Source organism: Phascolarctos cinereus, unplaced genomic scaffold (genome assembly GCF_003287225.1).
Source record: "Phascolarctos cinereus isolate Bilbo 61053 unplaced genomic scaffold, phaCin_HiC Scaffold_1;HRSCAF=81, whole genome shotgun sequence".
Taxonomy (NCBI): domain Eukaryota; kingdom Metazoa; phylum Chordata; class Mammalia; order Diprotodontia; family Phascolarctidae; genus Phascolarctos; species Phascolarctos cinereus.
Window position 1 is genome coordinate 105807687 of NW_027555514.1, and position 23422 is coordinate 105831108.

The following is a 23422-nucleotide window of genomic DNA, read 5'->3' on the forward strand; positions in this document are numbered from 1 at the left end:
GTTCTCTCCTTAAAAAATCCACATTATGGATGAGGTCACTGAGGCTCTTCAATAAATTTCCTGAATTAGTCAAAGTGGGCAAGCAAGCATTTGCACCCAAATCTTCTGACTTAAAGTCAAGGAGGCAGCTAGGTTGGTTCTGGGTTTGGGGTCAAGAAGATTTGAATTCAAATCCTGCCTCAGCCATTAACTAACTGTGTGACCCTGGACTACCTCTCTGAGGCTCCATTTTTGACTTGATGACCTCTGAATCCCCTTCCTGCTCTAAATCTATGTTCCTCTGACCCAAGACTCTTTCAGCTTCTCTACGTTCATCCATACAACCACCATGATGTGGTAGAACTGGCCCATAGGACAGAAGAGGAGCAGCATCTCTATCCTAGGCAGTGATTCCATCTTCTCAGGCTATTACTGCATGTTATTACTGTATAGGGGAAGCTAATTTGACTGATGTCATATCCAGAGCCACGCTTTATTAGGGAGCACTCTTCTTGCCTTGTCTTCCAAAGCAGAATGATGTGGTGGCAAGAAGACTGGATGTGGAATTGAAGAACCTGAGTTTGAATGTGAGTTCTGCCTCTTAACTACCTGTGTGACTCTGGCTGGGCAAATCACTTAACCTCTGATCCTCAGTGTCCTCATTTGTGAAGTAGGACACTAAGGCCTAAACACACAATCTTCCAGCTGTAAATACACGATCCTACGAGTTAGCGTTATATCCTATAATGAGATATTAGTTCAGATAGAAGCACAATTAATGGGAAAGTATTACTTTTCTTGGCGATTATGATCTGGGGGTTGTAACTAGAGTTTTGGACAGGCAGTCAATTTAGATTTTCCTTCTGACTTTGTTACTGACTCACATAATCTTGCACAACCCAAGAATGTCTGGGTCTTGTTTTTTCATCTATATTCCTAAACTGATTGTATGTGGCCTTCTCTCAGCACCAGAGGATTCTCTTAAGTATATGAAATCAGGGTCAACTTTGGGCAGAAGTGAGAAATAAGGACTTTTTTCCCCCTGGAGCTTCTCTGTCTCCTTTGTTGACGTTTCTCCCCTTACTCTGAGTGCCTTCTACCTCAAATGCCTGGTTCCCAAATAACCTATATCCCACAGTGGTCCCACTCCAGGCTTTCCTCCTCAGCTATTTCCCCAAGCACCAGACTTTTCTTAATCGCTTCCCACGTGAAACTTACCTATCCTGATAAACAGTGCCTCAAACATGTTAGTGGCTAAGTGGAGGTCACCCATCTCAAAGAGTTTTTTTTTAAAGGAGGGTTGAGGCGCTGTCCCACCTGTGATTTCATTGGTAACTAATTTCATTTTCAACTCCTAATGCAGGAAAATGTGGATGCAAATCCTGCCTCTGATGCTTACTACTTTTATGCACCTGGACAAGCCACTTAGTTCCTCAACTGTGAAATGGGGATAATAATAGCACCCACCTTCCAAGTTGTTGAGAATCAAATGAGATAATATTTATAAAGTGTTTACCACAGTGCCTAGCAAAGAGCAGGTGCTTAATACATGCTTGGTTCCTTCCTCTCATCCCATCTAGTGTGTTCATAAGAGAGAAGGGGAGAGGAAGAGAGATGGTAAGGGGGTGGGGGGGGGAGGAGAGGCAGGGAAATAAGAGGTGGGTGAGGTCTGTGGGTCATTGTTCTACATAATGGGTTTGGGAATAGGCCAAAAGTGAGACCAGGGCTTTCAGGGTCCAGTGAGCAATGAAACCTGCCAAGTACCTCACCCTCAAGTTGAAAATCCATGTTGAGAATCCTAAGCCAACCATTTTCCCAGTGTGTTGTGTTGGGCCCAGCAGCCACTGAGCATGTTTGTTCATGCCCAGGTAAAAGCAAACTTCCCAGTTAAGCTCAAGGCATGTGGACAGTGCCAGAAACTGGAAGAAGATGAGTGAAGAGGAGGAGAAGGGGAAGGGGAGAGGAGGGAGATTTCTAACCCCTCTGTTCTAGGCCCCAGAGGAGCTTCCCTCTGCAGAGACAGTGTGAAATCACATTCACGCCTCTTCTGCTGAGGTGATCTGCTAATTGAATGTCATCAGGAAATGTGTAAGATGGGAGTGAGGTGGTTCCCCAGGTCCCCCTCCCCCTTCTTGAAGACTGTGCATTTTCTCCTAACATTATGTTGGCAGGGTCTGAGCTTGGTTTCTACTCCTGTCCTGCCTTGAGTCATACAATCCTATAAACTCTTAGTTCAGAGACTCGTCTTCTCCATCCTCGAGGTCCCCCTGCCTCCCATTCTCTTTTTAAAACAACCTCCTTCCTGTGAGAGGTTCCTTTTTCTATTCTCATTTTCTCCCTTTCTTTCTATTCCTCTTCCTCTGCCTCCTCCCTTCCTTTTTTATGCATGCCAGCTGGCCAATTTCTTCTACTTTTTTTACTTCTTTCTTCTATTATCTTCATTGGCTCTCTACCTATGTGTCTTGATCTGCTCCCATTTCCCTGTGTGGCGGGGATCTGAACAGTCAGCTCCCTCCAGATCTGACTCATCAGCTCAAAATGTAAGCCCTGGAAGGGCGATTATCTAGGGAGTCCAGTCTGACCAGCTTATTTTAAAAGTTGGAGAAGCCAAGCCTGAGAGGTACAATGACTCTCCCAAAGTTCCACAGCCTAATTAGTAGCTGAGCCAGGACTAGATCTTCATTTTCCTGATTGCCAATAGAGGCCTTTTCTCACCATTTCATCATGCTTCTCTGAACTCAGTATGATGTAGTGGAAGGGGCATCAGATTTGGCATCAGAGGCCCTGGATTCAAAGCCTGACTCTTTTATGGTCATAGGCTCAGGCAAGTCATTTTACTGATCTAGGCCTCAGTCTCCTCATTTCTACAATGAGGGGATTGTACTTGATCTCTAAATTCCCCTCTAGATCTAAATCTACAGAACCATGTGTTATCTCTTCTACTCTCCCATTCTCCAATTACTTGAAAATTGATTCATCTATTCCTTCTACACTACCATTCTTCCCAATGTATCCCCCATCGTATAGTCTGCTTTGAAGTTTTTCTAGAGCCAATAACCTTTCCTAGCTTCTTGATTTGTTGTCAGAAACAAATATTATTTGCTTAGTTTTGCCTTTGTACCTTTGCCCACGCCATTCTCCCTACTCAAAATATAATTTCAGTGCCTCTTTTTATTTTTTTTTCAGCCAAAGACAAGGTTTATTAGAACTTCCATCATGTTAGGCAGACTCTTAAGGAGTCTGAATGTTAGTGAGCTATTGGCTAGATTTTAAGAATCTGAGCATCTTAATGGAGACAAGGTGGACCTTGTATGCAGAAAGACTGGGGAGGGACCCAGGAGTGGCCAAGTAGTTTGGGGTGACTGGAGGAGGGGTCTAAGGAAGATCTGAATGGGAGTGGCTAGTAAGCTGGGATGAACAGAACATCTGGGACCTGAACCTTGTGGCCAAGGGAGAATGGAGCCTAGCTAGGATTAAGGGTGGGGAATGACCAAGGGGCCATAGGGGTGGCTAGGTTAGGTTAAGAGTATCAGAATTGGGAGATTGGATGTAGCCACAATGAAAGTCCAGTTGATGAGATTATAGCCTCAGGCAAATGCCAGAGATTTGGCCATATGGGAAAGTCCAGGGTTTTTCCTTTCTGGGACCCAGATCCCATCCTCATCATTCCCCCCTTAAACAAATGGGACCCAAATTCATTTGGGGTAAGGGACGAAGGTCTCGGCTTCTGAAACAGCTTCCTGCTGGCAAGGGGTGTAGAGCTGTCTCTGCCTCGAGGGGGTCCCAAAGAGGAGGTTGACTGGAACCAAGCACAGGCTTCAGTGCCTCTTTTTAGCAAGTCCATGTTGATCTGAGAGAACAGTCATGGGCCAGAGAGTCAGTGGGAGACCTGGGTTCTAGTCCCTACTGCCCCACGAACTTGATTTTGTGATCGTTAGTGAAGTGCTTACCTTCCCTAGACATTGGTTTCTTCATCTATAAAAATGACTGGGTCAAATTAAATGATGCCAAAGGTCCCTTCTCTCTTTGGAGTTTCTGCAACTGTAGCTGGATTCCTCTTGTCCTTTCCAGTGTAATATAATGAACAGCGGGCTCTACTCAAAGTCACAAAGACTTTCTCATTTTGCTTCTGTTTTCTCTGCAAAGAAGAATAATCTTTACACTGGAAATGACACAACAGAAAGTAACTAATAGGAGTTGATACCCAAGATAGGAATGGAGATGGTTAGAAAGCACACTACCTGCACTTAAGGAATTCAAGTCACCTCAACCAGGAGAACTAAGTCCTCAGGTCCTGAAAGAACTAGCAGATGTGTTGGTAGAGGTGTTGTTAGTAAATATTTGAAAGATCATGGAAAGTGAGAGATACCACAAGACTGAGGGAGGGCAAATGTTGACCTGATTTTCCAAAAACGGAAAGAGAACTGAGTCTGCCAACCATATATCAGTGAGCTTGACTTGAATTTGTGGGAAAATTCATGAAAGGATGGGAAGCCAGTCTGCCTTCATCAGTCTTCTAACCTTATTTCTGTTTGAATTTCTCAGGATTATTGACCTAGTAGATGAAGGGAGTGCTATGGATGGAGTTTACCTAGATTTTAGCGAGGCCTTTGGTAAAGTATCTCATTCTTGTGGAGAAGATGGAGAAACATGGGTTGCAATAGTCGTCTCAAACTCAAATGGAGGGGAAGGGGCACAAAACCATACATAAGGATCCCTGGAGGCTACATATTAACTTAGAAAAAAACCCCACATATTAACATTATCTATGTTCAATTGTATTTTTATTTATTTTGCTAAATATTTCCCAATTATATTTTAATTTGGCTTGAGCCTAGTGTTTGACACTTCTGGATTAGATGATAATAAAATCAGTCAGCTGCAGAACAGTTTGGATGACCACAGTTAATTGTTAATGGTTTAATGTCGTCATGACAGGAGGTCTAGTTAACACTTTTATTGATGACTTGGATAAAGGCATAAATGGTATGCTCATCAAACTTACAGATGGCACAAATCTGGTAATATATACTGGTAATATGCTGGATAATGAAGTCACTATTCTAAAGAATCTTGATAGGGTAGGGTATCAGGCTGAAATCTGTGAAATTCAATAAGGATAAATGTAAAATCTTGGACTTGGGTACCAAAAAGTCTTAATGGGGGAGGAATGAATAGATAGCATTTGTTCTGAAAACAGTCAGGGGTTTTAGTGAACTGTAAGCCCAAGATGAATCAGCAATATGATGTGACAACTGAAAAAATTAATGCAATCTTGGGCAGCACTAGGAGGGGCAGAGTTTCCAGGAAAAGAGAGGCGGTTTCCTCTATACTCTCCTTCTGTCAGACTTCATTTGGAGTACTGTGCTCAATCCTGGGCAACATGATTTGGGAAGGATGTTGCTAAGCAGGAGAGTGTCCACAGAGCAAAACCAGAATGGTGAAGGGCTTTGAATTCATGACCTATGAGGAACAATTGAAAGTGCAGGCCATGTTTATCCTGGAGAAAAGATTCAGAGGGAACATGATAGCTGTCTTCAGGTGTTTGGCAGGCTAACGAGTACAGGAGAAATTTTGTTTGGCCTCAGAGGGCCGAACCGGGAGCAATAGGTGGGAGTTCGTTGTAAAGAGGCCAGTTTAGACTTGGTGTCAAAAGAAAAACTTTCTTACAATGTGAACTACCCAAAAGCAGAATGCTGAGAGAGGCGGTGAATTTCTCCTCTTTGGAAGTCTTCAAGGAAAGGGTTGGAGGACCTCTTATAAGTACTCCTTTTTATGTGGCTTAGACTAGATAGTCTCTGAGTTTCCTTCCAGTTCTCAAATTCTGTGATTCTATGCCTTAGACACTTACTAAACTATGATTATGGGCAAGTCACATAACCCCTCTGAGCCTCAGTTTCCCCTTTTTTTACATATGGGGATAATAATACTTTTTAAGTATCTTACAGGGTTGTTGTGAGATTCAAAAGGATAATGTTATATGAAGCCTTTTGTAAATCTTTTTTTTTTTTTGGTTAGGCAATGGGGTTAAGTGACTTGCCCACGGTCACGCAGCTAGTGTTATGTGTCTGAGGCCGGATTTGAAATCAGTTCCTCCTGAATCCAGGGCCTGTGTGCCACCTAGGTGCCCCAACCTTTTGTAAATCTTAAAGCACAATGTAAATGTCAGTAATTTAATTCCTCCCCCTACCCTTCCTTCCCTCTTCTTTTTATCCTCTGGGCAATAATCAAGCCATTTCCTTAACCTTCCTTTAATTTCCTATTTTTGTAGCACCATACTGCTGATCAGTTTGCACATGCTTTATATGTATTTTTATGCTGCTCATCCTGTATAAGGTCTAGTATCCTCTATCAGATTGTATATTCTTCTTTTTTCTCTGACTCCCACAGCCCTAGGGGTTCTGTACACATTGATAAATATTGATGGCTATCTTTGGCTATACCCTTCTAACCTCATATCTTGTCCCCCAGCTTTCTCGTCTCTCGGCTCCCTAGTTTTACCTCTTCCTTAGAGAATAGACAGTAAATTGTGGACCTTTGGGTGAGAATGTGTTTGACTTGGAGGGTTGTTAGGTACTAGAATGAATTCCCCAGAGAGGAGATAGTCATCACAGAGTGTAATCTGGTGGGAAAGCAAGAAATTCTGTGGCTCTCAGCAGAAATGTCAGCGTTTTCATGTCTCTTTACCCTTTGTTAATTGCAAAATACACAGATCTCCAGCTGTGGAGGGTCTATATGGGTGATATTTATATCTACAAAGGGAAGATTATGTCTGTGCTTTCTACTTGAAGACCATTGTCCCATGAGTAATTAATTCTAAACAAGACAAGTAAATGTGTTGTCAGTATTCCTTTTTGGTGAAAGATATTGACAAGCTAGAGTCAGATCAGAGGAGGCAAAGGAACTAAAAAAACATGCCATATAAGAAAAAAAGGGAGGGACTGAGGAATCTTTAATCTGGAGAAGAATTGGGTTCTGGGCACAATAGCTAGCTTTCCAATATTTGAAGAACTGTTCTGTGGAATAGAGATTAGACTTGCTCCATTTGTCACCAGAGAATTAAGGGAAAGAATTTAGGACATATTGGTAGCCGTTGTCGCGGGAGGCAGATTTCTACTCCTCACTTAAGAAAACTTTCTAACAGTTAGAGCCATCCAAAAATCAGATGAGCTAGGGAGATTGAGAGTTCCCCACTGCTGGATTAGGGAAGCTGAAGCTAGATGACTTGTTGGACGTGTTGCAGAGGAGGTTTCTGCTTGGGGGCAGGGGGGTGACAGACTACACATGTAGCTTTGGGGGAGACCTTTACAAGTCATCATTTATCAAATGATTTTCCTCAGATGGAGTGAATACTGACAGTTGAGAGGGTTTAGTTGGAGTGAGCATTCTTTGTAAAATGCCATGTTTAATGGAGCCTTAGAGAGCTCTGATGGTGATAGAGATTGGATCTGTGATTAGTATAGGGAACTCCTTGTTGGGGAAAGTCTATCTGCCAGTGTCCCTTTTGGTAGTGTTGATAGTTTTTGAGAGTTGTCAAGAGCACTGAGACCAAGTGATTTGCTCAGAGTCAGGTATGAGTCAGAGGCAGGAGGCTCGAACTCAGGTCTTCCTGGCTGTGAGGTTGACTTTGTGCCATACCACTCTGCTTTTTCTAATTCTCGAGATCATAGATCTTTAATAATACTGAATGATTAGAACTTCTAATTTGTAATTAGAAGGCTACTGGTATAATTTCCCCATCGTGACTTGAGGGTTTCATAGAATCAGAGAATCTCAGAGTTGACAAGGACTTCATAGCCCATCTAGTCTAACCTATTCTGTAATAAGAACCCCCTGTATGATATACCTGACAAATAATCATCCTTTTTTTTTTTACCTGAAGACCTCTAGTGGGGAAGAACCCATCACCTTTTAAGGTGTCATACTCCACTTTTTTTTTTAGCTCTGGTTATTAGGGAATTTTTCCTTAAACCAAGCTAAAATCTGCCTCTTTGACACTTCTGCCCTCTGGGGCCAAATGGAACATATCTAATTCCTCTTTCACATGATAACATTTCATACATTTGAAATGAGCTCTTGTGATTGCCCCTCATACCCCTGCGCCCTCTCCCAAGTCTTCTGTTCTACAGGGTAAACATTTCTAATTCCTTCATTGAATCCTTAGCAATTTTCTATTAATTAATATCAACTCAAAAAATTAGCTGCCGCATTCTCTGCAAGCACCAACCCTTCCTGCCCATCCCTTTTTCCTTTGACCTTTTCTGGATGATACTTTACATGAAGGCGCCTATGGATCTACTATTTGAAGGACAAGCAGCTGCCTCCTTAGAATGGTCCAGCTCCATCCCCTTCTGGAAGAGCCTCCATCTGTTGTTTAGCTCCTATTGCTCAGCAATCCTTTTTCTTCCCTTTCTCCCCTTTGTCACTTTCTTCCACTGTCTCACATCCTGACATTCTCTTTTCAGATCCTTATTCTTCTTTGTGTTTACATTGAAACCTTTCTTCTGTGATTTTTCTTTCTTTTAAAGGAACACTCTCTTATCCCCAATTCCCTGGAAAATAGAGATGTGTTCTTTGAGTCCCTTTGTTTTCTCTTCCAAGGTGGAGTCTAGACTGCTCCCTGAGCATCGATAATGATTACTTGGCTATGGAAGAGAAGCAAACATCACATATCCTATGCAAAAATTCTTCGAGTTTTCTGTACCTTCTGGAATCAAGACCTTAGTCCTTTGTTCTTCTTGCTAGTAGCTTTTGTGACAAACTTTCTTGGAGTAAATTGGTAGCTGCACCCAACTTCCTTTCTCTTATTTCACTAACTTTTTTCTCTTTCCTATCCTTCAGCTCAGTTCTAAGTTCTCCTTCTCCTTTTCTTCATGTTTCCTTCTTTTTCTTTTTCTTGAGTCCACCCAAATTTCCCTTTCCCAGACTCAGTGTCTCTTGGGACCTTGATTTAAATAAATAATCATATTTACTGTATTTGATAAATAAAGACTGCTGATACAGTAGAAGAAGTAACCATTGCCCAATGTTCTTCGTGATTTCTCAAACTATGACAGGAAAAACATATCAAGTTCTGTACTGTGTATCTTATTATAGGATTAAATCTCACAATTTAGTCTAATTTTGAATGTTTTACTAAATCTATTTTGAAGTGTCTCCCAAGATGTTGGATAATACATTATTTTGAGCCAGAATGGCAGCTGGCTATGACTGCTCTTCTGTAAGGACTTAAAGAAGAAAGCTACTTATTTATTTATTTTTGTACCTCACCATGGGACAACATCCATTTTTTCCACAGAGTGCTGGACATACCTCCTTAATTAATTGTGGAAAATATGTTTGAAAAAATGTGTGCTGGAATTGTTCAGAGGGTGTTGATTATGCTGAAATAAGACCATGCTCCTGGAAGTCCATGAATTCATTAAACCTCAATTAGTAATAATTGCTGATTATTAACAATATGATAATAAAGAAGAATAAGTATATATTGAGCTTTAAATGCACCATTGGGTTTGCCATACAATTGGCTTTTGATCCCTTTACTCTTAAAAATAATTTTGTTCATTTCCTCTGATGGCTTCCAGGCAGGCTGACCTCAGAGTATCAGTCTGCCCTAGCTGGATCACCAAAACAATCATATCATCCCACACCTACTTAAGGTATATGGTCAGCACCTCTCCCTTAATGGATGGGAAGCTTTTTTAATGGCCAGACATTCAATTCAATTCAGCAAACATTTATTAATCACTTCTCTCTACAAATAACAGAGCTGATGGCTCCATTAAGACAGAGCCATATGCATAAGAATTTGGTCCTAGATAGGGTCCCTGAAATGTATAATTGGAAAAGGAAATGGGCTAATCATTTAGCAAAAGTAAGAGTTGGGCAGCCTTGAGTTCAGTTTCTAAAGACCTAAAGGAAGATCTCTAACCAGTTGGATAGATCTTTTGTAATGAATTTTGGGGGAGATTTGGATCACAGTTACAACCGGAGGGGAAGGTATGAATGGGTTGCAACTTTTGCAGTATTGGAGGAAATACCATGTTGATTTGGTTTGGGGTACATGGAAATATTGAAGCATGAGTGTGTTTTCTACTACCCTATATCTTGAACATCCTTTGAGGTTTCTTAGAAAATTAGTTCTCACATGGTGTTAATTATTAACATGAGTATGAGTAAATTGGATAGCGGTATTTAGTCATTATAGTTCAGTACTTCAGAAGATACCATGATTTCATCAGTTTGGGTATTTCTTTCACCAAAGTAGATTACATGACTTGGTAAATGGCTTCATGACTTGCTAGGGTAAAAAAATAAGTCACTTACTAGACAATCTTCTGGTGACAAGCTTCTTTGAATTTAGCTAAGAAAATCCTTATAGGGGAGACTCAAATTTATTACTAGACTCCTACTAAAAACCTTTCTAGGTAGGCCGTGGTAGAGCTTTTCCTCTAATGCCATACTGGATTATATTTTTGTTTTGTTTTGTTTTCTGTTTTTTTTGCTAGGCAGTGGGGTTAAGTGACTTGCCCAGGGTCACACAGCTAGTGAGTGTGTTTGAGGCCAGATTTGAACTCAGGTCCTCCTGACTCCAAGGCCAGTGTTCTATCCACTGCACCACCTAGCTCCCCCCTAGATTATGTTTTTGTTTTGTTTTGATGTATTTTTGTCTGGGCCTGTGGCTTCCTCAGTGTAGGCAACTCTCTAGATAGAAACTCCCTTTACCGTTGCAAATTAACAGTTTTGTCCATCATTTAGAGTCTTGTGGGGCAGCTAGATGGTACAGTCGATAGAGTGCCAGGTCTAGAGTCAGGAAGACACATCTTTCATAGTTCAAATCTGGTCTCAGACATGTACTAGCTACGTGACCCTGGGCAACTCACTTAACCCTGTTAGCCTCAGTTTCCTCATCTGTAGAATGAGCTTGAGAAGGAAATGGCAAACCACTCCAGTCTCTTTGCCAAGAAAACCCTAAATGGTGTCATGAAGAGTTGAACATGACTGAAAAACAACTGAACAATCTGTAGTCTTAGAGGGTTTATTGTTGTTGTTGTTTGTCCTTTTTGAAGAGGACCATGACATCAGGGAGGTGATGCCATAACATTCAAGTGAAATGGATTTCAGTGAGGGAGGGCTGTGCAAAGTCACCAGCTTCACTTTCTCCTCCAAAGCCATCTGGGTCTAGTGGCAAGAGGTAGATCAGGATAACTGGAGATGGCCCTGGATGCAGTGGGAGACCTTGGCCTTTTTAAGCTAAGGTCTTTAACGTGTCTCAGTTTGACCTGTTAAAACACTGTTGTAGCAGTGAAAGATTAAATGATTTGTTTTTGGTCAAACATAGTTTGTCAATCATGGCTAGTTTATGTCACAGGCAGGACTTGAGTTCAAATCCTCTTGTCTCCTAAAATGGTTCTTATTCCACTTTGCCATGATGCCTCTAGCCTTGCAGTGCCTAAGATCAGTTCTATTTTATGAAATCAGACAAGGATTGTAGTGGAGGATTTGGGTTGTCATCAGTGGGGTATTCTTACCTGGTGTTTAGGTGGTTGTTCTTGGGCGAGTAGACTCGAGTTGGTTGAGCGTACCCTGCTAATGCTGAAGTTTCTGGTTCTCATATGGACTGCTTAACCTGGCTCATACATACCCTTAGCTACGTGTAGGGACCTCAATAATGTATGTCCTTAGTCACAATGGGTGGTGGGACAAGGGTGAGTCATCTGCGCTTCTAGAACAACTTAAAGTGCATTTCCTACTGGGGATGGATTAACAAGGTTACCATGCATATGAAACTCTCATTATGTTATTGTTAATGTCAGTTCTCTTTATAGCTGTATTATTTAATGTTGAGGTTATCATATTATCGTCAATATTTTGGTTATGTAATTGGATTTAGGGAAATTAATGGTTAGCATTTGTATTATTTAGGGTTGATTAATATCATAGACCATGGAATGTTAGAATTGGCAGGAACCAGACATATCATCTAGTCCAGGGGTGGGGAGATCTGTGACTTTGAGGCCATAGGTTTCCCACCCCTGGTCTAGTTCAATTCCCTCATTCCTCAGGTGAGAAAACTGAGCCTCTCCTGGTGCTATTGAGTCCTATTCCAGATCACGGCCAGAGTCAAGTGTTGTTTGTTTCCATTTCGATGTATGCGTTTCCTGGCTCTGAAGCACTACGGGCAAAGATTCTTAATCTTTTTTAGGGTCATGAACTCTTCTGTGATCTGGTGAAGTTTATGGAACACTTCTCAGAAGGTTTTTAGATAAATAACATTATCAAGGAAACCAAATATATTGAAATACAGTTATGAATATTTGAAAAACAAGTTTGTGAGGCCCAAGTTAAGAAGGAACATCTAAACATAACGTTATAGGAATATATTGTATATAGGAAACATTATAGGAACATGTAAAACCAGTTAATATTTTGAGGACCTTTGGTCCAGCCCTATGATTTCAGTGTAGGAATTTCTCAACTCTGTAGATCAGCATCTCCTTGGTGACTCGAAGTCTTTAAACAGTTGCCTGAAACACTGAGAGGTTAAGTCCAGGGTCACCAATAGAGTATTGTTAGAGGTGAGGCTTAAACCCAGGTCCTCTTTATCTACTATGCCATGCTACCTCATGTTTCCAGGGCATGTTGTAAAAATAATTAATACATTTTTGATCAATTATATGTGTTCCTACAAGTTTCAACTCAGCCTTGTTGATGGACAGCATCATTAGAATTTTATTTCCACTGGCCAGTTTGTTCAATGGCACCATTTCTGACAGACAGGGACAAACAGCATATTCTAAGACAAGTTATTCCTCAGTATGGACAGAGGAAAGAGTGCTGCATTTGGAATCAGGAGGGCTCCTTGCAAATTCTAGTCCTGCCACCTACTGTCTCTATGACCTTGGACAAGTCATTTAGCTTTCTCTGAGGTCTAGGTTCCTCATCTGTAAAATGAGGGGGCTAAAATACATGGCTTCTGGGGTCTCTTCTAGCCATAAATTGATAATTCTGTGATTCTCACTTTTACATGAAATGGGAACTTCTTTTGTGAATGTATTTATCTCAGCAGGGCTAAATTAGAAGCTTCCAGAAGACAAGAGCCTGTGTCTTCTGGGTTCAGGGTACAGTTATCTTTATGTTTTGAAAATTGCTGCCAACAAATAAATAATGATGGATACTGACCTCAGAAATGACCCTGGTGCTTGATTTCTTGAAAAGCCCCTGATACCCATTATATTTTGTTCGTTTGACCCTTTCTCAGAAAGAAAAGAGTGAATGATCTCTAGAACACTGCAACATGCCTGTCTTTCATCAAAATTCATTAATGAGTCAGGCTGGAGAAGCTTTCTCCCAAGCAATTTTCCTTCCCTTCAGAAAATGCATAGCATCTTCACATGTATCATCATGATCCAAAAAAGTGTCTTTGATTTCTGCATCACTCATGTGATGGACTGCTAGGCATGTCTTTGTCACTGCCTATCTACTTCTCTCTTATGTGCTTTGCAGGTATGAAGGAACAGTTCCTTTACCACATTAAAAATACATGCTAGAGTGCTTTATGGGAGGGACCTTACTCAATTCAGTCCAGTGAATATTTCTTAAATACCTACTGTGTGAAAAGCACTATGCTACCCCAAAGCTTACTTTTTTGTCCTCAGCAGATAGTGGAGATAGGCAGCTTGAAGACAGGACAGCAAGGCCACAGTTTCTACTGCCCCTCCTTTTAATGTTTGACTTTTAACACAATTCCAGTAACTGGCAACATTTAAAATTGCATCTTTAATGTTAGATTGAAAACCCTGTATGGAGCTTGGGTGATGGATTAACTTTTGCACAAAATCTTTTCTTTTTAATAGCTTCTTTTATTCAGAACAACATCCTGGTCCATAGGCTGATTTAGTAAGATAACATTGATCAGGGAAGCAGAAAGATGGTGAATATATTCCCAGTTGTTCACTGAGCTCCCTTGGGGCAGGCTTTATAATTGTCTAGCAATAGAATAGTTTCATTATCCTCTGGTAAGCCTCTGGGTCTAAAATGACCCTTTTCTAACGGTACAAAAAAGATGATAGAATCAGTTACTGTAGAGATACCTTATGCCTTCTAAGGTGCAGGTGCAATACTGAGGTGCTGTTTCCCAATATACTCCCAGATACATGAAAAATTTTGAGATGTAGGAAGCGGTCCTTGCTTCTTCGATGGTTCTTCTTTGCAATCCGAGTGTCTATTGCTTGCTACCAAAATTCACGGCCACTATTGATCGATATCTTCTCTTTTTTTCCTTTTGCTATGAGAAGACTGGCTTTTTTTTTTTAATAGATATTGCCCCTCAGTTGTAGTCTGTCTTTCTGCATGGAAACCAGTCCCAACAGGTATCTCCTCTGGGTTGTCTTGGTTATTTGCATGTTTCCATGTGCCTAGGGGCATCTCTTTTGTCTCAAAAAGGAAAGCTATTACAGAAAACTGTCTGGGTAGCTGAGGTTTTGCTAGACCATTATTATGATACACAATTCCCTAGTATTGTAGTTATTTGCATGCCTCGCTTATCTCACCTATAAAATGATAAGCTGTTGCCTGGCAGGGGCTAGGTCTTCATTCATATCCCCAGTACTCAATATATATTTGTTGAACTAATGATCAATAATGGTGACAGCTGTGCTGGAAGGCATGAGCTCTTATATATCTTGCTTTTTAGGAAAGAAGGTTGTTTTGGTTTTTTCTTTGCCAGAATCACTATGTACTTTCTGTTGAAAACCAGGCACAAAACCGTAGGGAACAATTGTTTCCCGAAGCACAGCAGGGAGGGAGCCTGCTTATCTCTGAGATTCCTTTCATGGTTGTTTTTTTCACATGTCACCCCTCCAGAACTCTCCTGCAGCAGCTACAGAGGCTCCAGTCTATGGTTGTGGGCAAGGTTTCCCGTTCCTGCAAAGCAGCCAGCACTCAGACAGGCACTTGTCTCATGGTGAGTCCCAAGGGGTAGAGGCTTTAAGAAAAATAAATAAAGTCATAGAATCTTTCCTCATCTAATTCTCTCTGTCTTTATTTCCTCCAAGTGCATTGTCTCAATGCTAAGGGGATAGAGAAGTGGGAAAGCCATACTATTTCTGTCACCATTTCTGTGTGTTTAATTGCCTGATCTTTGACCTTGAGTCTTGTTGTTATGAAGCTCTAGCTGTAAGGAGAGGAGTTTCTCTTATTTCCTCCTCCATGCAGAAAATTTGCTCTGTGCAATTTCTGCCTATAATCATAAACTCTTTCTTATCCAGGTTGTGGTGCTGTGTTTTGCTGTTGTGTTTGGCAGCTTCTCTCAGAGCTATGGGCCCTATCCCTCTGCTACCAAGATGGTGCTTCCAAGCCAACATTCTACTCCAGAGTCATACACAGCCTCTGTTGGTAAGAGAATGTATTCTACCACTGCCTATCAATTATCTTTCCTCCTCTTCTCTCTTTTTCTTTACTATTTTCGTTCTTTCCTTTTCTGTTTTTCCATTTTTCCTTTTCTCCTGAGAGGGCATCCTTTGACAGATCCTTAACTCTCCTTCCTGAGCTGTAATATGGATTTTCTGGCCCTCTGGGGACCTTTGTCCTTCTTGACATTTGGAGGGGGAGTCTCCACCTGCAAGGGTCCTGAAGCTAATAGGTCTTTTTTTTCCCCCTGAGGAAGAGATTCTTAAAATTTGAGTCCAAGAACACCTGAGGTGCTGTTATGACTCATGGTAGGATTCTGAGACTACAAAGATGCTAGGTACTAGGTACCAGGTAGAAGAGTTATTTATGATAAGAAGGGAGAAAGAACAGTGGCACAGGAATATAGGTTAAATGAAGAAGCATCATTAGGTAAGGGATATCCTATATGAAGACCAAAGATGCAAGGTAGTAGAACTAACAGGACTATTGGAGAATGAGGTCTTCTATTGAGTGGGAAAATTATTAGTATCTATTTTGGGTATCTAATCAAGGACCAAGTAAAATACCTAACCCAATCCATCAGAAAGAGTGTTTATTTCTGCCCCTCCAATTTCTATTTTCGTATTTCAGACCTTAAGACACTTTACATTGAAAGGAAGAGAGTCCCAAGGAAAGGAATAGATTTTTCCAAACTTTCCTGGTTCCTTGTTCCTCCCTAGCTTTGGGACTTCATTTACCTCTTCCAATACCCCACAGGTGTTCCTCCAATTAGAAACTGAATATATGCAACATAATTTAGCGAAATGAAAAAGCAAAAAACAAAAACAAAAAACAAATTTATTTTGTACAATGTAAAGCCTGGGACTTTAGGAATTTCCTGGTCTGACTATATAGTGAACACTAGAATGACCAGAATTTAAGAATACATTGGAGGACCAAGATTTATCACTTGGTGCAGTGCATTTTTTTAAAAAATGCATAAGACAAAGAAAATACAAATAGGAGGATGAATTTTTTTATTTCAAAGTAAAATTATAATATTTTTACATCAAGGAATGCCCAGTATTAAGTGGTGAAACCTACTGGTAAAATGTGATATTCCAACTGAGCTATATTAGCCATCTTAATAGCCATAAAAAGAATTGAAAGAGAAAACCAAAATGCTCCTAATTGCAGGTGTGGGGTTAGAAGATCTGGGATAGGAAAAATGTATTTATTGTCAAGGAGGGGATCTTGACTTCAGAGAAAGTGCTGCTAAGTTCTAAAAGTGATCAAAAGCGTTCCAAGCAAGGGTGATGCTCTTGTACCGTAATGACAAGATTACCACAGGAAGGAGCGGCAGCTTAGCAGCACATTTTAAGTGTCTGTTGGGAAATCCCCACCACTTCTTCTTCTACCCACTAACCATGGGAATATAGCTGCAGATTGTAAGGGAAGTTAACAGGAAAAATCAGATGTACATTAGGGCAATACTGTTATTCAATTAGAAGTGATGGAAGCTTGAACTGTGACTTATAGCCTTAGTGTGGAGAATGGAGATGGCCATGCTAACTGTCTTGTCATCTTTATACCCTGTTTTCCTTTTTGAAGTAAAGAATGGAGGTGCCCTGGTCCTCTCTGGGTTTGGGCTTTCCCAAATCCCTAGCTGGTCACCACCATCTACATATTGCTCCTCAGAGATAAGGATGAGGTGGAAGCTGAGGGGGTGGAGGTATAATATCAAGGCAGTAGGGGTGACAGTTCCCTGCGTTTGATATGCTTTTGTATTGTTCCTTTCAGTACGGTATCATTTTTAAATGTAGAAAACATGGAAATCATGGAAATCCAGCTTCAGTTCCTGTGCTCTCTCTCTCTCTCAGACATTTAGCATTTCAGGGTCTGCCTTGAATAGAGGTAGATATTATTTGAAAGAGGTGAGAGCATTCAGCCACCAAAGGTCTCTGCTGCTTGTGGAGGCCTGCATTATGAGACTGACCTTGGTTACAGTGTACTTGATCATTTCTTGACTCTGTTTGCTTATTCTATCCTTAGTGAGATCCCGGAGTCTACTGATCTATGAAGAACCCCCTCCATTGGAGGAGTCTCAGAGCCTAAGGTTACCTGGGGATCGAGGGGACGCTGAGGACAGAGAAAGAGGGCCCCCAATCCTTGGAATGTCCAGGTTGGAGCCAAGACCCAGGGCTGAAGAGGCTGACGTTGCTCAGTTCAGAATATCTAATGAGACGAGGTTAGAGAAGGCAGTGCTATTGGAACTTGGGCAACACAGGTGAGTGCAATGGACTCATGGTTATTTTCCTCTGCTGTGGGGTTTGCAAGACTACCTATTAGAACCTAGCTGGAGATATAGTTTTGTGACCTCTGATGACCATGTGAGTTTAGTCTAGTGACTAGACTAGATGCCCTTTTGTGGCGTCACTGAGCAGGAATGGAGGCTAGGGCAATCGTAACCCATTAGTAGCCAATTGGCCCTAGCCTCCATTCCTGCTCACTTCATGCCAGAAAAAGGGGCTGTAGGGATCTCTGCTGCCTGTAGCTGCTGCTCTGAGTTGGATATCGGAGCAAGGACTGCAATAAGCCCTACACATTAGTAGCTACTTAAGTAACAGTGGGGAGCTGGAACATGGAGAACTCAGCTGCCCACGTACCCAGCATAGGTCAACCTCCAGTTTAAGAAGTTTTAGGGTGTTTTTTTTTTAAACCTCAAAAGGTTGACTTTTTTTTAATATGATATTACACTGGAATTTGGTTTGGCCTAAGCTGAAATTCACCTTTTCGCTGTCTATGAAGAAAGCAAATGGATACTATGGATGCTGCTAATTTCATATGACTCATCTGCTCATTAAAAAAATGTCCAGGACCCTATACTTGCTGATGGTTTTTAAAGCAATTAATACAAGGTACAATAACAATCCAAAACGACTACGTGGAAAACTTTCATTATTCTAGGCAATAGTAGTAATAGAGAAAATGAGGAATGAAGGAGAAATGAAACGAGGAATGAGAACATGAGAGAGAGAGAGAGTCAGAGAGGGAGAGAGAGAAAGGAGGAGGAAGAGGGGAAGGGAGGAAAGAGAGAAGAAGGGGGAGAGAGAACAGAGAGAAACACACAGTGGAGGGAAAGAGGAGAGAGAATATTTACAAAGTGGGGAAAAAGGCACTGGTTTTGGAGTCAGCAAGAACTGGGCTCAAGTCCATGCTCTTTGATTAGCTTACCCCACAGGTTTATTGTGAGTAGGACAGTGGAAAGAGCATTAGCTCTGGGGTCAGAGAAACTACTATGTCCAAACTATGTTCAAACTAACTAGTTTTTACCCATGTGACCCTGGGCACCACTGTCTTAATAACGAAAATTAGCTACATACCAATTTATAGATTTCAGAGCACTTTTGTAGGCACATTATTTATTTGGCCCTCACAACAACCCTGTGGAGTAAGCAAGGCAGGAATTTTATTCCCATTTTACGGATGAAAAAATTGCAACTGAGAGAGATTTAAGGACATGCCTAACATCACACGGCTAGTGCCAGGTTTGAGCTTTTCCCACTCTTCACTAGTGTCCCATCCACCCACATAAACACTGTACTCCACCTAGCTCCCTCCATCTGTCTTCTCTCCCACCCAAATGTTTCTCACTTAAGGGTTTGAAGCCAGGTACATTTATTTGTGTATCTGCCTCAGAAACTTATTAGTTGTGTAACCTTGGGCACTCGATCTAGAGTAGACCCTAGAAATGACCACAGGGGCCATCTAGTTCCACCCCCTCATTTTTACAGGTGAGGAAATTAAGGCACAGAAGTTGAAAACTAATAAGTTTCTGAGATAGTCTTTGAACCTAGGTCTTCCTGACTCTAAGCCCAGTACTCAAATGCTGCCCTGCCTGGCAAGGCAAAAACTAGATGGCCAAACTTTGAGTAATAGAGGGCAAGGGAGGGTATTATAGCCGTGGTTATTAAGTGATGACTAATATTTTTTTCCCCTTACAGGGTCAGCTCCAAACTGGAGGCAAATGAAACACTCAAAGTCATCGAAATTGATAGAAGAGTCAATGCTACTTTTTAAGGAGCTACATCTCCCCTTCCTTTCTCACCTCCTCCTTCACTCCCATTACCTTTCTCATTAAACCGAACCCACTCAACGTTAAGCAAAGCACTGTAGAACATTAGTTGGGGCTGAGAAGAGAGGCTGGGACTTCAGCTATCTACTGAGGGATCTTGATCTCCTTCTCAAATGCCATTCCTTTTTTCCTTCCTTGTGTTTCCCTCCATGCCACAGAAAATTACTTTAGCATTAGGGTCAGGGAGTAGATCACAGGCCTCTTTCTAACAATCGTGCCAAGAAGTTGTACCCTAGCCCTCAACGTTGTGGCGAGACCAGTGTGAGAGGAAAAGATGAGTCTCTTTGAGTAGGGTGCCCAGTCTCATCAAAGAGAACCCCAGAAGTCTCTTTATGGGAAGTGGCTGACTTCTACCTGTCGGGCTTGTCCAGGTGTTTAGCCTTGGAGTGGGTGAGTGGGTGGGTGAGAGATCGTTGAGGTCACCAGGGTGAAGCCTCTACAATTCTTAAGAAAACTGTCAGGAAAACACATCAGCATTCATCTTTCCAACTACTCTCTTTATGTTTTCACCATTTGAGTTCCCCATTGCCACCATCCTCTTCTCAAGACTAAAGGTATGCTACCTGAGGGGATGAGGCTTTCCTACTCCAGACCTCCTTGTCTCTTCTTGTTGCTTGTAGTTTCTTCCTCCCCCTTTTCCCCTCTATGCACATACCCAGAGTTCTACCTCCCAAACTTCTCCTTGTTGTAAATAGTATTTATTAGCTTTCTGAGGCTTCCCTCTGGCAGCCAAACTGAAGAGATTAGATGTCTCCCCCCTCATCTTAGCCAGAGGCTTGAATTGAGCTTTGGCATTGAGAGGGTGTGGGAGGTTCTGAATCCTACCCCTTCCCCACCCTTCCTCCTACCCCCACTTCCCAGCCCTAGTTTCATTTTTTTTTCTTCTCTTTCTTTCTTTTTTTTTTAAACCTTAAGCCTGTAAGAAAATTACAGGTCAAGAGTAGCCCCTTAGGCATATAACTTCCAGACACAGAACACCAAACTCTGCCTTCTCTCTAGGTAGACTCATTTGGGCTCCTGTGGCCCAGGAACTGGGCTCCTTCCCTGTTTGTTTATGAGGGAAGTCTAGCGTCCCATCCCTGGAATCAGGGACTCCTGACCATTGCCTCTCTGGACCTTTGCCTTTAACTTTTCTTGGGCTTTCTGCGCCATTGACCCTACCTGTATTACAAAGAATACTTTGAGTTTCCTTGTCCTGGCAGGGCAGATAACTTTGGCACCTACATGCTTATTTGTTTGTTTGTTTTTTTCTTGGGAGCCTTTAACTACTCTGCCCCTACTCATCCAAAGAGACCTGACTTAATTGACCTTTGTGCCTTTATTTTTTTATGATTTAAAATAAAACTTTTTATAAAAGAAAAAAAAATTCTGCCCCTTCTCATATGAATAGGCAGTGGAAATTGCCTTTTTAATTGTACAATGTAGCAAGCTCTCATTTTTTTTCCTAGCTTGTAAAATATTTTTTGCAGGAAAAATGTTTTCATTTTGTATTTACATCTATAACCTGTCTTTCTCTGCTTCTTTTGTCCCATCTGTCCATTCTGTTTATTGCTGCTAAAAGGGATTCTCAAAATGATCCATGGGCCCCCAATCCAATAACAGGTAACAGGATTTGGCATCATTAACATTCCCTATCTTATCTTGTAAATGGATTCTGTTTTGTCTGCTCTGGTCCATTTGGGGATCACAGGTGTTTTTCCTCTGTCCCTACTCTATTGCATATGCCCTAAGTTCCTGCTTTCTATTCTCATGCCAGATGTTTGATCCTAGATCATGGAATCATAGATTGTTAGGCCAGAACAGGTCCTTAAAAACCATCTCTCTGGGCCCTGGGTAGTATTGGTAGGAGTTTGGGGGAGAGGAGAGAAGAAAGGCCGTTTCTGATTTTCTCTCCTCTTTGAATTTTAATTGAACACATGCAATTTCAGAGCTTGGGAGTGATATTAGAAATCATCAACCCCCATTTTTTACAGATGAAGAAACTGAGGCAAAGTAAACTAACAGAGCCTCACATGGCAGAGCTGGGTTTAGAACCTATGTTTCCTGGCTCCTGGTCTAATATTCACTATGCCATACTGCTCAGGTGGGTGATGGAGTTAAACAAGGTGAGGCTCGAGTGATTTCAAAAGTATTTTTAAATAAAATAATTAAAAAATTATTTTTAAATGAGAGATTCTCATATTTGAAGGAATGAAGTGAGAGGACAACTCAGTGCAATGATCTCTGTCGTTCCTGCTCCATCTTGGATGTCAGTGATGACTAGTTGTGACTAATAGTGCAAGACTCATTACTTTGTGCAAAAGGAAGCAGATTTTCAGTGAAGATTGGCTTTAAGGATTTCCCCTGTCCTCTGCTTTGACTCCACCACACCCTTTTCCTTCATTATCAGTGATGGATGTGATCATTTCCCAGTGATGGGAAAGCCAGAGAACAGTCTCGCCAGCAGTAAATAGTGTGGCATTGTTCTTGCCAATGGAACATGCTTTGAGGGTAGATCTGCTTCTGGGTGCCTTCCAGTGGCCTGCTACCCAGCGATATCTAGAAAAGAGCCCTTGGCTTAGAGACTGAAGACTGATGTACAAGTCTAGGCTCTGTCACTTAATAGATGTGTGATAATGACAAGTTCCTCAATTTCTTTAAACCTCTGTTTCCTCATCTGTAAAATTCCTGCACTGCCTACCTCACAGGGTTGTTGTGAGGATCAAATGAGATAATGTATGTAAAGCGCTTTATAAACCTTTAAGTATAATGTTGTAAATGTAAGCTATTATTATTGTTGTTGTTGTTATTGTTATTATTATTAAGTAGCTTAACAAGCATTCTATTAAGGGGCACCATGGGCTTCATCATAGCAGATGCAAAATGACCAGACCAGGAAGAATGGATGTGTAAATTCTGCCTGGTCATTGGCTTCATCCACAACCACCAGTGGGTTTGATTTATGTTAATTTCCTGTAGTGTAGTCCATGTCCAAGATGCCTGCTTTGCCCTGATGATTTCGGCAGCTCCCAAGTATTGGCAGGAGTTGGAGTCTAGGGAGCTTAAGTGTTGATGAATCAGGATATTAGAGGAGCCATAAAATAAATAAATAAAACTGTATTTGTGGAAATCAAGCATATGGCATGTGCTAGCTTCAATCATGTTTTCGGCATGTAGATAAGTTTTGTTTTGTTTTTCTCCCCCACCCCCTTTGGCTACACTTGTGAGTGATAGGATGTCATGCTGTAATTCTTGAGGCTGTTACCAGTCAGTCTTTTTATCATTGAAGCCTCTCTGTAACATAACCACCCCTTCTATCTACCCTGTCCCACCCAGTCTGCACCCCCAACCCCCTTCCACAGAGCTGGAGTGGTTTTTAGAGAAATCGTTCCCATTTCCCAGTAATCAGTCTCTTCAGAGCACTCTTGCTTTTTATTGGGAAAGGGAAACCATAAACGAGAGGCACCAGTGCCCTTTTAAAGGAGATTTTCACGGACCTTTTGGGCTCTAACATCAGAACATTGTTACCTTTCCTCCCCACCCAGATCCCATCTAAAACCAGAAATGTTTGTGGGTTTGGTTGCTGTTGGCATTAGAGAGCTCCTCATTAATGCCAAGCATTTTCATTGGTAAGGGACTTACTTTTCCTTTCAAAGTGAAGAATTACAGAAATCTTTGGCAATCATATCTGAAGCTTTCCCCCCTAGTTATGCATACAGTATTCCCTTGCCACCCCTTTCCAACCCAACCTACCCCCCTCCCTAGTCTGTTTAACTTAAATTCTGGTAGATGGTTGTGAATTAATCCTTTGTTCCCACAGAGTCTCTGCACTGAGGTTGTTTCATTCTGCCCCTGCATTTTGCTGCCCAAGTCTCTTTTTACTAGAATCCAGCTATTTCTCTACTTCATCTCTGCCCTCCAGTTTCCTTAGGCCAAGCA

The 23422-nt window shown here is 41.5% G+C and overlaps 1 protein-coding gene across 2 annotated transcripts in view; it reads left to right on the plus strand.

Moving 5' to 3' along the window:
- Nucleotides 1-22617, plus strand: part of CREB3L2 (cAMP responsive element binding protein 3 like 2) — a 163875-nt gene extending 141258 nt beyond the window's left edge. For both annotated transcript variants that reach the window (XM_020998061.2, XM_020998060.2), the window contains exons 9-12: nt 14845-14944; nt 15249-15375; nt 17422-17656; nt 19374-22617. In XM_020998061.2, the coding sequence (XP_020853720.1) occupies nt 14845-14944; nt 15249-15375; nt 17422-17656; nt 19374-19449 (538 nt within the window). In that variant the 3' untranslated portion in view covers nt 19450-22617. The remainder of the gene's footprint in view (nt 1-14844; nt 14945-15248; nt 15376-17421; nt 17657-19373) is intronic.
- Nucleotides 22618-23422: the final 805 nt, after the last annotated feature.